The 14,373-nt window shown below is 49.7% G+C and overlaps 1 protein-coding gene across 1 annotated transcript in view; it reads right to left on the bottom strand.

Annotated features, from left to right (window-relative positions):
* Positions 1-14,373, bottom strand: part of LOC147717747 (LIM/homeobox protein Lhx9-like) — a 64,586-nt gene that overhangs the window by 20,966 nt on the left and 29,247 nt on the right. Inside the window, exon 4 of the mRNA XM_086920556.1 lies at positions 13,809-14,026. Within this exon, the coding sequence (XP_086776682.1) occupies positions 13,809-14,026 (218 nt within the window). The remainder of the gene's footprint in view (positions 1-13,808; positions 14,027-14,373) is intronic.

Below are 14,373 nucleotides of genomic sequence, written 5' to 3'. Positions count from 1 at the left end.
AGGGGGCTCCCGTGGTGGCCTTGCTTCAGAGCCCGCTCCAGAAGTTGAGGCACACGGGGACGCGGCTGGACCTGCAAGATGGCGGCCGGCGCCCTGAGTCACGGACTGAACCAGGGCGGCGAATTTGTGTCACTGAAGTGTACGGGGATCTGGTCATGTGAGCGGGAGCCCACGCTTGGTGATGTTCTTGACGCCTTAAAGACTTTACACGCGACCCTGGCCAATGATGCCCTTGTGCTGGATAGAAGAACGGCCCCCATTGCTGGCGGGCCGTCCCTCATGGATGTGGCTCGGCTCTGAGTGTGTGCTGTTTCGTCCCCCTCTGTTGCCGTGAGGAGTGCTGTCACTGTGCATCGGCTGGACTGTACACCAGCGGCCCCGGATTCCGGGGTCGCCTTGATCGTGGCGGGCGTGGGCGTGGGCACCGCGTCGGGGCCCGTTCCTGCTCGACTGATCGGGGAACAACGTAGATTGCCGATTCGAACTGCCCCGGCGCGACCCCAGTGTTATCCTGCGGGGACGACTCTACTTTCCTGGGCGGTGAGACTGTACCCACACTGTTTGCTGTTCCCGTTGTCGTTGCTGAAACGTCCAAACTGCCGCACAAAGTTCTTGCTTGGCCGCTGGTTGCTGGAGTCCTCTGGTGTGCTCCCATGGTCTGTCCTGTTTCGACCATATGGCCTCACCACTTTGACTTGTTTGCTGCCCACTACTCTACCACGCGCGGTAGCGATGGCTAGGAAAGGACAGGGGTGAGCCGGTTCTGGACCCGGAGGACTAATGGTTGGCGGATGGAGATGAGGAGTGCCCTCAACCATGATACTATGGGCGATTCCTTCGAAGGTTTATGATACCCGAGACTATGTCGATTTCGTTTTGATGTTGCATTACTGTGTGTGATGGCGGGGGGTAGGGGCCGAATGGTTCGATTGATGGCTCTCCTCTCCCCCTGGTTCTTTTTCCTTTTTGTCTCTTTTGTTTCCTTTCCCTCTCTCTAACTTTTCCTATATTTTGGGTCTCCTATTTAGGGCGACAGGCATGCTGCTGGGGGGTAGGCCGTAGCCTTCTGCAGGGGTGCAGGGTGAGGTGGGTGGGTTGGGGTCTTTTTCTGACCGTTTTTTAGTTTCTACGGCTCTTTTGTGTCCCTTTCTTAGGACGCCGTGGCAGTGCGTGTTTCCCACGGTGTGATTGCTTGTTGGGATGGGGGGGTGAGGTATACTTACTTTATACGATATTGATTGCACAGATATCCTGACTTGAACGCCCCACCCCCAATAACGTGTTCTCCAGTCACTTTGCTTGCCCTTATCGCTGTGGGGGCGCGTACAGCAGCACGACGTTCCTTCTTTTCTTTCTTTTTAGCGTTCCCCCTTTTTCTTATCTTCTGGGTCAGTATAGAGAATGACTGTAACTCCTTTTGCCGTTCTGGTTACTCAGTTGGGTATAAGTATAATAATTTGGTGGTCTGGGTGCATGTGGCGGGCTACGATGGGTACTGATTGGAAATATGGCATCTATATCCTGATTGCTGAAGACTATTGCTGATAACCGTTTTTTATTGATGCCTTAATGTTTTGCTGCTTGATTCGTGGCCCGCGATGGGCACTCAGACGAATAAACTGTAATTGATCCTGCTATGATTTCTATTATAAAATTAACCTTCTTTGATCCTTCGTCCGGCGGTCACACTCAGCTCCTCTACGATTGAACTACTAGTCCGCAACGTACTGGGTGACTGCCGTGAAACCTCTTTATTGATTTACGTGCTTTTCAGATTGCTTTGTGGCCGGCCTAATTGGTTGTAGGCCCGTATTTGTATGCTACTATCTGCACAATAAAGGTTTTCCAAAAAAAAAAAAAAACTTTTTCACTGTGTCTCAGTTCATAATCACATAATAAGAATCTAGGTCAAATATAGGGTACACATGACTATGGACTGACCTCTTAGTTCAGTAATGGCGTTGTAATAAAGGTGGGGCCAGAAAACAGAATCTGCAGTATACAAGATGTAAACTGCCCTCTGACTGCTGCAGTGCCTAGAGATGGCTGCCGATCAGCAGAGGCTCGCCCGCTATGGCAGTAGAGTGTCGCCCCCTGCCAGCAGCTGAAAAACTCGAAAAATAAAACAATAATAACACAGGTTTATTATGGTTTTATTTTTAACACGTTCAAGTCTTGGGCTGGGGCAAGACGATGATAATCTGGAGGGGAAGTGTTGGGTACTGTGTTCAGTGTGCATTACAGTTTGGCCAGTCGTCGCAGGCCGGCTAAACCTTTATGCACAGGTTGGAGATAGCTTGTACAGGCTCCCAGTCTCCCTAGGAGTGCAAATTGGGGGCGTTTAGGACGATCCCGATGCAGCTTTTATGCATGAAAGCAGCATCAGGATTGCCCACATAGGAGTCTGGGAGCCTGTGCAGTGCAACAGAAGAGCACTAAGCTGGCGATGCGGTGAGGGGCAGATAAGTGTTTTTTAGTGGATGTCCGTTGTCACTCCCTCCCACCCCCCACCCACCACTCAGCCCCTTTAATAGCCACCACTGCAGCCGCTGTTGCTGCATTCATCTTGCTGCAGCCTCGCCGCAATGCCAGCCTGGCATCTGACATCTACCTGGACCCCTTCCGCAGGGGACAGTTGGTCACATGACCAGATAACACTGCCAGAAGACCCACTGTCATCCTTTTCACCACGTGTGACCTAATCGAAGGCTACCTTGTGCCTTAAGACAGATGCACCAGTGGCTGTCCTTCGCTATGGGGGAGGGGCATCACCCCACTGCTGTGCAGCAGCGAAATAACTCAAGGCCATTATCATTTTATTTTGTCCTGCTGCGGCAGCTCTGCAGTGTGGCTGGGCTGCTCTGACACAGGAGCAGGGGGAGTGGCAAGTACACTGTGTAAGTGCACATGAATGTTTGGCCGGCCAACTGGGGCCGACCAAACATTCATGCGCACTTACCATGTTCTCCACCCAGGCGAGAACATGCCAAGTCCCCATTCTTTGGTTGAGTGCCGAATCGCGGCACTCAGACCAATCACAACACTGATTTGCAGCATTGTGATTGGCTTAGGGGAGCCATTGTGCTTACCAATCACAACTCTACATTGCTGCATTGTGATTGGCCTAGGGAGCTTGGGTGTGCTTCCTGATCGTTCAGGTGACGCTGTGCGACGAGGAAGAGAGATGGAGGAAAGACACAGCGGTATGGTAAGTTTTGGGGTTTTTTAAATCATTTTTTTAATTATTTTCATTCTCCTTAAACCACCTACCCCACCCTATCTCCCCCCGTCCCCCCATTCCCCAATCGGTGACGGCTGCGACTGGATGCACCCCTGCCCTTCTCTTCTTGTCCAGGTACTTTCCTGTCAATGTTGCAATCTATAGCGCTGCAGTGTGAACAGCGTCATGCGCCACACGTACAGATAGTGACAGTTTCCGGTGAAGAGAGGGGGTTGGGCCCAGTCATGGAGGCTAAGAGGTCACTGCTGGTCTATGTTTTACCGTTTTTGTCTGGGCCAGCACAGCTGCGGCTGCAGCTGCCATGACCAAAGAGACCGGTGGTGGGATACGATGGGGCAAGGGACGAAAAGTTATAGGTGGGGCATTGCTCCCTCGCCCCTGGTTACTCACAGATATAAAATACATACGCTAACTGCATACATGCCAATAGACTTGATTCATGCGGGAGACTACCGAAATTGCATTTTCTACAATAGAAGTCAATGGGGAATTTTCGTTCTACCGATTTTATATTTTAAATCTCCCATTCCCTGTCCTCAAATGTTGGCATGTATGCAACTGCAATATCAGATCCACTCACAGTGATCCATAAAACACTTTCACATACAGTAAGGTCTGGGGCTATGCACAAAACACACACTTATAGCAAGAGAGGGTCAAGACACAGTGATCAATAAAAAACATACAGCAAAATTGAGACACTCACAGTGATCAATAAAATACATACAGACTGCAAATGAGGGGACATTCACTGCAATCAATAAAACACATACAAGAGCAGCGAGAGAGGCACTCACTGTAATTAACAAAACATACAAAATCCGCAAGAGGGGTGCCACCCACTGCAATCAATAAAACACATACAAAAACAGAGAGAAAAAAGTGAGAGGGGGCCACTGACGGCAATCAATAAAACACACACAAAACTAGTAGAGGGGCCACTAACTGGCAATCAATAAAATAATGAGTGATGGGTTTTATAAAGCGCACAGCTACTACAAGAGTGTCTGTCCTGGTGCTAAACTGTTCAACCAAAAGGAGTGATGACCATCTAGTCCTTAAATAGGTAGGTTCTTATTTGTTTGTGGAACAGTTTTTTGTCTGAAATGCATTTGAGGGGAGGAGGAAGGTCGCTCCAGTATTTAGCTGCAGGTACTGAGCATGTTTGTTGTAGATGATTCTAGGACTCTAGTAAATATTCTCGATTTTATGCCCTTATGTGGTTATATCAAATCATACCCTTATACAGGCATAAGAATCATACCCATATTAAGACATAGCCAATGCAGTCCAAATACGGCAAGGCTACTCCCATAGACTCCTAGAAAGCACAACGTGTTCTTAAACATAAAATTCCCCCTGCTTCTGTATTGATTTGTCCAAGAACTCCTGGAGTCCTGAAAGAACTGCAAGTTCTTAGTGACGTCTTATGTCCAACCTTACGTCAAACTCGGCACCTTCCAGGTATAAATATACAAGCATCTGCCTTAAGCAACACACGGTGGTTTGGAGCAGATCGGCTATCTACTTGCCCGACGCCCTGCTGATGCGAGTGCCGAAGGAAGCCGACCCTCCCATTGACGCACTAAGAGAGACACTGTCTTTTCTCTTGCCAAGAAATCCAGCTCCAGTGTTTTCCGGTCACCCTTGCGTGTTGCTGGGAAATCGAGTCCCGAGAGAGAGATACAAGATCTCCTTCATTCTATAACCAAGGTACGGAGCTGATTAGACCCACAGAGAATTCTTGATTCAGATTCTTGGCAAAAACTGTAACTCATCTACTCCTTCCCTGTACTAGGCTTAGGTTAGGTACACTGGGGTAGGCGTATCTTAGAAACACCAGTTGAGTATGTTAAGTCATTATTTTATCGTATGTATTTTATCCATTTTAAGTATCTTATGGCTTAGAAACCATATAAATGCTTTTACAGTATTATTTCATAATACTCATTTTACTGTATGCACTTTACTTTATGACAAGTATTGCAATTGTGGCATTGAAAGTAGACTGCTCAATAAATAACCCTTTTATTGAAAAGGCCCGTCTCTCTATTTCTCTGCACTTCTGGTGAAACGAAGCATGCACGATTGACTCAGTGAAATAGCTATCTATTGTTTCCGCGACTCTGGAGATATACTCCTTATTCTGGGGGAGCAAAGTTGTCATGTTTATGCAGTTGTCAGAAACTAATCCCTTCTTGTCTATTCAGGAAAGTTAATACCTTCCTGTTCACTCAAGAAAGTTTCTAGTGACCCCTGAGCTAGCTGGCATTCATAATTAAGTCTAACATATTCAATAGAGACCTAGTCGACCTCAGTCCTACGTCTACACTATCATTTATGTTATTCCAATGCGCAGAGCCTATTGGGAATATAGGAACTACACTACAGGCTGAGACACCCCCAACTTTTCCTTTTTGTGGAGAGAATGGACAACATGTGTACTAATTTAGAGAGAAGATAGCTTTGTGGGCAGGAGTTGAATAATCTGGTTTGAAGGTAGTAGGGACGGCTTTTATAGAAAGCAGAATGAGCTATTAGGTGCAACTGTTTGCGGAAAGTGAGGTATGTTTGATGAAATTAAAGAGCAGATGGATAGCCATGTTTTGAACTTTTTGTAGTATATGGGTCAGATAGTCTGGGATTCCTGAGTACAGGACATTCACATAATCCAGGCTGGATAGGATCAATACCTGTACCACCATCTTCTGAACATCCCCAGGAAGAAGTTTGAGAAACTTCCTTAGCATTCTCAGAATCCAACGTGCATTTTTGACTACCGCTGTGATTTGAGGTTTGAAGGATAGCTGAGTGTCCAGTAGCACCCATAGGTTTCTGGCCACTCCAATGGGGGAGGTGTGGCGGGGGTGCCACACAACTGAATGACCAGATCCCTAAACAAGGAGGGAGGGGATTTTTTCCAAATAGCAGGATCTCGGTTTTGTTAGGGTTGCATTGTAGGGAGTTGGAATTGAGCCAGCCCATCACTGCTGTAATACAGGCAGAAAATGTAGTTTTGGCCATGTCATTCTTATTATTGTATGTCAGCAGGAATTAGGTGTCATCTGCATAGGAAACTACCTGGATATCAGAGGATTCAAAAAGAAAGGTTAGTGGAGTCATATATATGTTAAAAAGAGTAGTGCTCAAGACCGACCCTTGAGGTACTCCATACTTGATAGTTTTGGCCTCTGAGAAGAATGGTTTGAGCCACAAAGTTTGTTCCCTGTGTTCAAGAAACCAGGTCAATGCTTTCCCTACTACCCCAAAGTGGGCAAGGCGTGGTATCAGGATCTCATGTGAGATTGTGTTGAATGCCACTGAGAGGTCTAATAAGATCAGTGCAGCATTATGCCCTGCATCCAGCATGAATTTGATGGAGTCAGTGAGCTCCATGAGTGCTGACTCTGTGCTATGGAGAGCTCTAAACCTGAACTGGGAGGGGTGGAGGAACTTGGAGGTTTCTAAAAAAGAACATACCCTGCATGTTTACTGCTTTTTAAAGTATTTTTTAGATCCCTGGAAGTAGGGATATGGATCTGAAGTTTGAGGGAATTTTTGAGTCTGCATTCTCGTTTTTTAAGTAACGGTGTAACAGTGGCCTTTTTCCACTTGACGGGTAAAATGCCCGATTGTAGAGAGGTGGAGAATCAATCAATCAATCAATCAATCAATCAATCAATCAATCAATCAATCAATCATAACATTTGTATAGCGCACTACTCACCCGGCAGGGTCTCAAGGCCCTTGGGGGAGGGGGTCTGCTATTGCTCGAACAGCCAGGTCTTGAGTTGTCTCCTGAACGCGAGATGGTCCTGGGTCAGCCGAAGATGGATGGGGAGGGAGTTCCATGTCTTGGCCGCCAGGTAGGAGAAGGATCTACCTCCGGCGGTTGCTCTTCGGATGCGTGGTACGGCGGCGAGGGCGAGGTTTGTAGAACGTAGCTGGCGGGTGGGCGTGTAGAAGGTCAAGAGGTCGTTGAGGTACTTGGGGCCCAGGTCATGGAGAGACTTGTGTGCGTGGGTGAGGAGCCTGAACTTGATCCTCTTGCTGACGGGGAGCCAGTGCAGGTCCTTCAGGTGGGCGGAGATGTGGCTGCGCCGGGGGATGTCCAGGATGAGTCGGGCGGAGGCGTTCTGGATGCGTTGGAGTCTTTTCTGTAGCTTGGCTGTGGTTCCTGGGTAGAGGGTGTTCCCGTAGTCCAGTCGGCTGGTGACGAGTGCCTGGGTGACCGTCTTCCTGGTTTCGGTCGGGATCCATCGGAAGATGGATCCCGACCGAAACCAGGATGCGTAGGGTGTTGAAGCATGATGAGGAGACGGCGTTGACTTGTCTGGTCATCGAGAGGGAGAGTCCAGGATGAAGCCCAGGTTGCGTGCGTGGTCTGTTGGCTTGGGAGTGGCGCCCAGGGCGGGGGCCCACCAGGAGTCGTCCCAGGCGGAGGGAGATGGTCCCAGGACGAGGACTTCCGTCTTGTCTGAGTTCAGTTTCAGGCGGCTGTTCTTCATCCACTCTGCAACGTCTTTCATCCCTTCATGTAGGTTTGTTCTGGCGGTGGCGGGGTCTCTGGTGAGGGAGAGGATCAGCTGGGTGTCGTCGGCGTAGGAGATGATGTTGAGGTTGTGTTGGCGTGCGATGGCTGCAAGAGGTCTCATGTAGACGTTGAAGAGGGTGGGGCTGAGTGATGATCCTTGCGGTACGCCGCAGATGACTTCGGTGGCCTCGGATCGAAACGGGGGGAGGCGGACTCTCTGTGTTCTTCCGGTGAGGAACGAGATGATCCACTCCAGTGCCTTCTCTTGGATACCGATGTTGCTGAGGCGTTGAACTAGGGTGCGGTGGCAGACGGTGTCGAACGCTGCAGAGGATGAGGGCCGCTGTTTCTCCGTTGTCAAGCAGGGTTCTGATGTCATCGGTGGCTGCGATGAGGGCGGTCTCTGTGCTGTGGTTGGCTCGGAAACCGTACTGCAAGGGGTCGAGGGATCCATTTGTCTCGAGGAAGGCTGCAAGCTGTCTGTTGACGGTCTTCTCGATCACTTTGGCGGGAAAAGGGAGGAGCGAGATGGGCTGGAAGTTCTTGAGGTCGGTGGGGTCAGCTGTTGGTTTCTTCAGTAGGGCGTTGAGCTCGGCATGCTTCCAGCTCTCCGGGAAGGTGGCGGTGTTGAAGGAGGCGTTGATGATGTCACGGAGTTGGGGTGCGATGATGGAGTCGAACTTGTTGAAGATGTGGTGTGGGCAGGGGTCGGTTGGAGATCCGGAATGGATGGTGTTCATCGTGCGGGCTGTGTCTTCGGTGGTTACCGTGGTCCAGGTGCGGAGGGTGGCGGTGGGGGGGCGTTGATTCGACGGTTGGGTGCGTGGATGGTGCACTGAAGCTGTTGTGGATGTCGGCGATCTTGCGGTGGAAGAACGAGGCGAGAGAGTCGCCGAGGTCTTGTGAAGGAGTGATGTCGTTGTTGCCGGTGCTGGGGTTGGAGAACTCCTTGACGATGCTGAAGAGTTCCTTGCTGTCGTGGGCGTTGTTGTCCAGTCGTTCCTTCAGTGATTTCTTCTTGGTGGTGCGGATAGGCTGGTGGTGCTTGCGGGTGGCATGTTTGAGGGCGGTCCTGTTGTCTATGGTCTGGTCGAGGAGCCCGGCTTTCTCGAGGGTACTGCAGTTTTTCTTGGAGTCCTTGAGTTCGTCGGTGAACCAGGAGGCTTTCTTGCTTCTGGGTCTGCTGGGGGGGGGTTCTTTAGTGGCGCGAGGTCGTCGGCGCAGTCGGTCAGCCACTTCGTGAAGTTGTGTGCTGCTTCCATCGGGTCCGTTGTGCTGGCGGGTGGGTTCTGGCTGATGGAGGTGGTGAGCTGCTCGGCGGTGATCTTGCTCCAGTTCCTGTGAGGGACCTGTTGCGGGTGGTGGTGGGTCGTGGTTCTTCTGAAGCTGAAGTGGACGCAGCTGTGGTCGGTCCAGTGAAGTCCGGTGGAGTGGCTGAAGGTGATGTGCTTGCTGGATGAGAAGACGGGATCAAGCGTGTGGCCGGCGTAGTGGGTGGGGGTGTTGACCAGTTGCTTGAGTCCGAGGTTGTCCAGCAGGGGGGAGGTGTTGCGGTCCTTGTTGTTCTCCAGGTGGAAGTTGAGGTCCCCAAGGAGGATGTAGTCATCGGAGCGGAGGGCGTGCGGGCTGATGAAGTCCGTGATGTCTTCGCTGAATTGTGTACGTGGTCCCGGGGGTCTGTAGACGAGGGTGCCTCTGAGGGTCGTCTTTGGGTCGGTGTGTATCTGGAAGTGGAGGTGCTCGGCGGCGGCGAAGGTGTCGCTGGAGTCGGTCGTGATGCGGATGGTGTTCTTGTGTACGATGGCGATGCCTCCTCCGATCTGGTTGAGGCAGTCTCTCTGGATGATCTTGTATCCGTCTGGGATGGCGATGGCGATGTCGGGTGCGGAGGAGGCGTTCATCCATGTTTCTGTGAGGAAGGCGACGTCTGGTGAGGTAGTGTCAAGCAGGTTCCAGAGTTCGATGGCGTGTCTGTGGATGGAGCGGGTGTTGAGCAGGATGCACTTGAGGTTGTTGGTACTCGGTTTGGTGGCTGTGGTGCAGGTTCCGGATGCAGGAGAACTTGCAGGCTTGGCAGGTGAAGGGTCCGTGGGTGCGTCTCGGGGTGGCTCGATGGCAGGCTATTGTCCGGTCGGGTTTGAGTGCGATGAGGGTGGCGGCGTCGTAGGTCCGTCGTGTAGGCAGGCATCGTCGGGGACCAGGGGTCCTGGCGCTGGGCGCGGTCCAGGCGCGGATGGGCGCAGACGGGCTTGCATGGGGTCGTCATAAGTAGGCAGCCGGGAGGAGGGTCAGCGGCGGGCCGGCGAATGGGCTGGCGGGGGGCAGGGCCGCAGGGAGGCAGCGGCGGGAAAGTCTGGTGCGGGCGGGCGGCTCCTGGTAGATGAGCCCGAGAAAGGCCCCTAGTGAACTCATAAATTGGGGCGGAAAGGGGTCCAGTGAAGAGCCAGCTTTATTTTTGGAGAAAGAATTCTCCAGTTCATTGCTCTTAAGAGAAATAGATTGTGATAGTTTAACCTGTGCCTTGGGCATGGGGGACACGCGCTGTTTGGGGGCATTGTGTATTGCATAAGAGTCAGGTTGTCCTGGATTTTTGGTATTTTGTCCTCAAAGAAAGTGCTCAGGTGAGACAAAGAGATGCACTTGTCTCAAGTGAGGGAGCAAAATATTTAAGATCTGTGAAATTAGAGATCTATTAAAAAAAAATGTCCTTTGCGTTATTAGCTATTTCTATTGTTTTCGAATAAAAAGTGTGCCGTGCAGTTTTCAAATTGCTATGATATGTGCAAAAAACACATACAAAAAAGCACGAGAGGGGCTACTTACTCACTGCAGTGTTTTAAATGTTTGGGGGGAGTTTTATATAGCGCAAACTCAACCCAAAGGTATTGGAGAACTTTCCAAGAGGAGATTAAATGATTTGCCCAGAATAACAATATGTTTAGCCCGTGCTCAGACTTGAACCTGGCACCCCAGTTCCAAAGTCAGCAGCTCTGGTCGCTATGCCACATCACCTCCCCAATAAATAAAACACAAACCTAAACAGCAAAACCATTGAAAAGCGCCACTCACTGCAACCAATAAAACACATACAAAAACAGTAAAAGGAGCCACTCACTGCAATCAATAAAACACATACAAAAAGAGCATGAGAGGGGCAGATCCCTGTAATCAATAAAACACCTACAAAAACTGCAAGAGAAGGATCAGTCACTGCAATCAATAAAACACTTTCATTAACAGGGAAAGAGGGGCCACTCACTACAATCATTATAACACCTATAAAACAGCATGGGAGGGGTCAGTCGCTGCAATCAATAAAATACGTACATTAAAAGTGAGAGAGGGTCACTCACTGCAATCAATAAAACACAAACACAAAGAGAAAGAGGGGCCACTCACTGCAATCAATAAAACGCATACAAAAACAGTGAAAGGAGCCACTCACTGCAATCATTAGAACACATAAAAATTGCAAGAGGGGCCACTGGCTTCAATCAATAAAACACATACAAAAACAGCGAGAGTGGGCCACTCACTACAGTCAATAGAACACATTCAAAACCGTTGAAACTGGCAACTCACTGCAATCAATAAAACACATACAAAAACAGCAAGAGGGGCCACTGACTTCAATCAATAAAACACAAACAAAACAGTAGGTGAGGGGCCACTCACTACAGTCAATAAAACACATACAAAAACAGAAAGAGGGGCCCACTCACTGCAATCAGTGAAACACGTACAAAAGTAGCAAAAGAGAGGCCACTCACTGCTATCAATGAAACACATACAAAAACAGCAAAAGAGGGGCCACTCACTGCTATCAATGAAATTCATACAAAAAGAAAACAGCAAAAGAGGGGCCACTCACTGCTATCAATTAAACTCATACAAAAACAGCAAAAGAGGGGCCACTCACTGCTATCAATTAAACTCATACAAAAACATCAATAGAGGGGCCACTCACTGCAACCAATAAGGGTCAAATGTATGAACACATTTTCCCATAGACACAGAATGGGTAAAACCCTTTGATACATCTGGCCCTAAAATACGTAGATTAACAGCAAGGGGGGAGGCCACCCACAGTGATAAATAAATCAAGTAGACTGATAGCACCATCGGACTCACTCAGTGATTATTAACTTACACACACTGGCAGCAAAATAAGTGCCTTTCTCTGCCATCAATGATATACATTGAACGCAAGGGAGCTGAATCACAAAAAAAGAGTGACATTCCCAAACATATCTCATCCATTGCCACCATTCTTGCTCCTGCACTCTGTCTCACTGTAAGTGGGAGGAGCTGAAGAACTCACCAAAGGCTAAGGGTTGCTCTTTACAGGGGAATATGGGTGTGCATGGTGGCCGTTTCATCTGAAGCTGGGCATGGATGGATCTTGAGAAACTGGGAGCACGGTTGGGCATGGCATTAGGTAATTTTTCAGGGCGTTCTTGGCATGGCACACTACCACATACCGTCCATGTTAGCCTTGACCGATGTCGTTCAGTGTTTCAGACCAAGGGTCCATTGTCCAGAACAGGAATGACTTAAGAACTGCCCTATCCGTGATCTTAGTGTGAGAGTACAGTGGTCTTTTAATCTAGTGGCGGCTACTCCGCTAAGGCAGAGGAGCGTTGCCTCACTGAGTTAAAAATAAAAATAAAATGATAATAACGCAACATTAATAATGTTATGTTATTATCATTGTATTTTTTTGTACGGAGCCCGAGCCAGGTTAGGGCGGGGCAGTCTTGGCTGTCCGCACAGGAAGGAGGAGTGATTGCTGCAACATAAGTGCGCATGACGGTTTGGACGGCCGTCTTGGGCCGGCCAAAATGTCATGCCTACTTAGCATGTCCTCTACCCGGCTATATTGCAAGGCCGAGTGGAGAAATTGCACAGACTCTCACTACCTGTCTGAGTGCTGAACCAGGACGCTCAGACCAGGGCACAACTCCTATAATATAAAAAGAAGTGGGGGGACTGACAATATGCAAATGACCGCATGACGTCACGTGCTGAACGTGTCCCAGTGTCTGAAAATTACACCGGGACACATTCAGCTTATTTCTGTGGAGCCCAGCTCCTTGGCAGGGGGGACGGCGTCCACCCTATGCAAAGAGTTGGGGGATGCCGTCTACCCGTGTACCCCCGACTCGAGCCCTGACTCAGATCAATCATGACGGTGCAGTCATGCGGGTGACAACAGCGTTGTGATTGGCTAGGGGAGTCCGGGAGTCCTAACGGCTGCTCCTGGTTTTAGTTTAACCATTAGAGGGAAATGGGAAGACCGGGGCATAGTACGGTGTCAGGAGTTCTGTAGCACTGTAAGCACAATGCTCACCCTTTCACCTATTACTACAGGATTTCATATCCAACCACCACCTCCTGTAAGACTGCTCCACAACTCAGCTCTTGATTCAGCGTAAGTTTATCCACCTTACTCCTCGCTCTAGGGCCCAACCATTCCACCTTCGCCAAGGCACAGGCTGTCATTCGACCTTCTCCCAGACACAGCCATCCGACCTGCGCCCAGGTCCATGCATAGCTATTCAACTTTCATCCAGGGCCAGGCAGTCATTTAACCATAGTCCAGGCCCATGTATCCATGAGACTAGGTCGATACAGTCCTTTTACCTTGGTCCAGGCCCAGCCATTCAACCTTCGTCCGGTCTCCCCAGTATTTTTAACCCAGCGTTGGGCGTCCAGTTTATATTCATTAGGACGTGTATTTTTTTATTTCTGTCTTTGACTGTTAGTTAGTGGAGTGTTTGCCATGCTGTGGATATATGGGAAAGTTTGTGGAACCCCAAGTAATCTGTGGTAAACATCCAAACTGGGGCTTGCATGGAGTGGGCAGCCTGGAGTTACCTCTTTTAAAGCATGATTTTGTATAAACTCCCATCTGAGGGACTCATGTTAGGTGGTTATACCTATGCCCTACCCGATCACCTCCTTCACCAATGACCTGGAGAAACCCTCGGCCCCAACCTCCTTAACCCTTATTCCTGGCCTCATCACGCTCACCTGCAGCACTCTTTTGGGTAAGCCGGTCTTTTTGGCCAACTGCTCCCAGTCCTTGCCATCGGGGTTGTGCTTGACGGAGAAGTACGACTCCATGGTGCGCAGCTGGTGGTTCTTGAAGGAGGTCCGAACCCGCTTGACCTTGGGGATCCGGGGTTGCTGGGGCTGTCGCGGCCGGCGCTGCTTGCGCAGTTCAGGGGAATGCTCTCCGTCTTCGGACTCTGGAAGGCAAGGGCGACATGGATGAGAAGTAAAAGAGTGCAGAAAGCAGAGACTGAGCAGAAGAGATGAGTTGTGAGACACTATTTGTTCTGTCCAACTCATAAGTCATAGATGACCAAGACTGCTTTCAACCCAAGTCTGGCCCATGGTCAGGCATGTCAGCTAGCAGTCACCGTGTGCAACGGCTATCACCACAAACTTGCCTTTTGGCCCCTGACACCAATCGTTCATCGCCTGGCTTAGTGGTAGCAGGGTTGGCACAAGGATCAGTAACCAGGCCTCAATTAGATCCATATTTGCTATCTAAGGCTTTTTCACCTTTGCCTGAACATATGACAGCTGTGCC

The sequence above is a fragment of the Lissotriton vulgaris genome, chromosome 5, assembly GCF_964263255.1.
Source record: "Lissotriton vulgaris chromosome 5, aLisVul1.2, whole genome shotgun sequence".
Classification (NCBI taxonomy): Eukaryota; Metazoa; Chordata; class Amphibia; order Caudata; family Salamandridae; genus Lissotriton; species Lissotriton vulgaris.
This window is presented reverse-complemented; position numbering and strand designations above follow the sequence as displayed.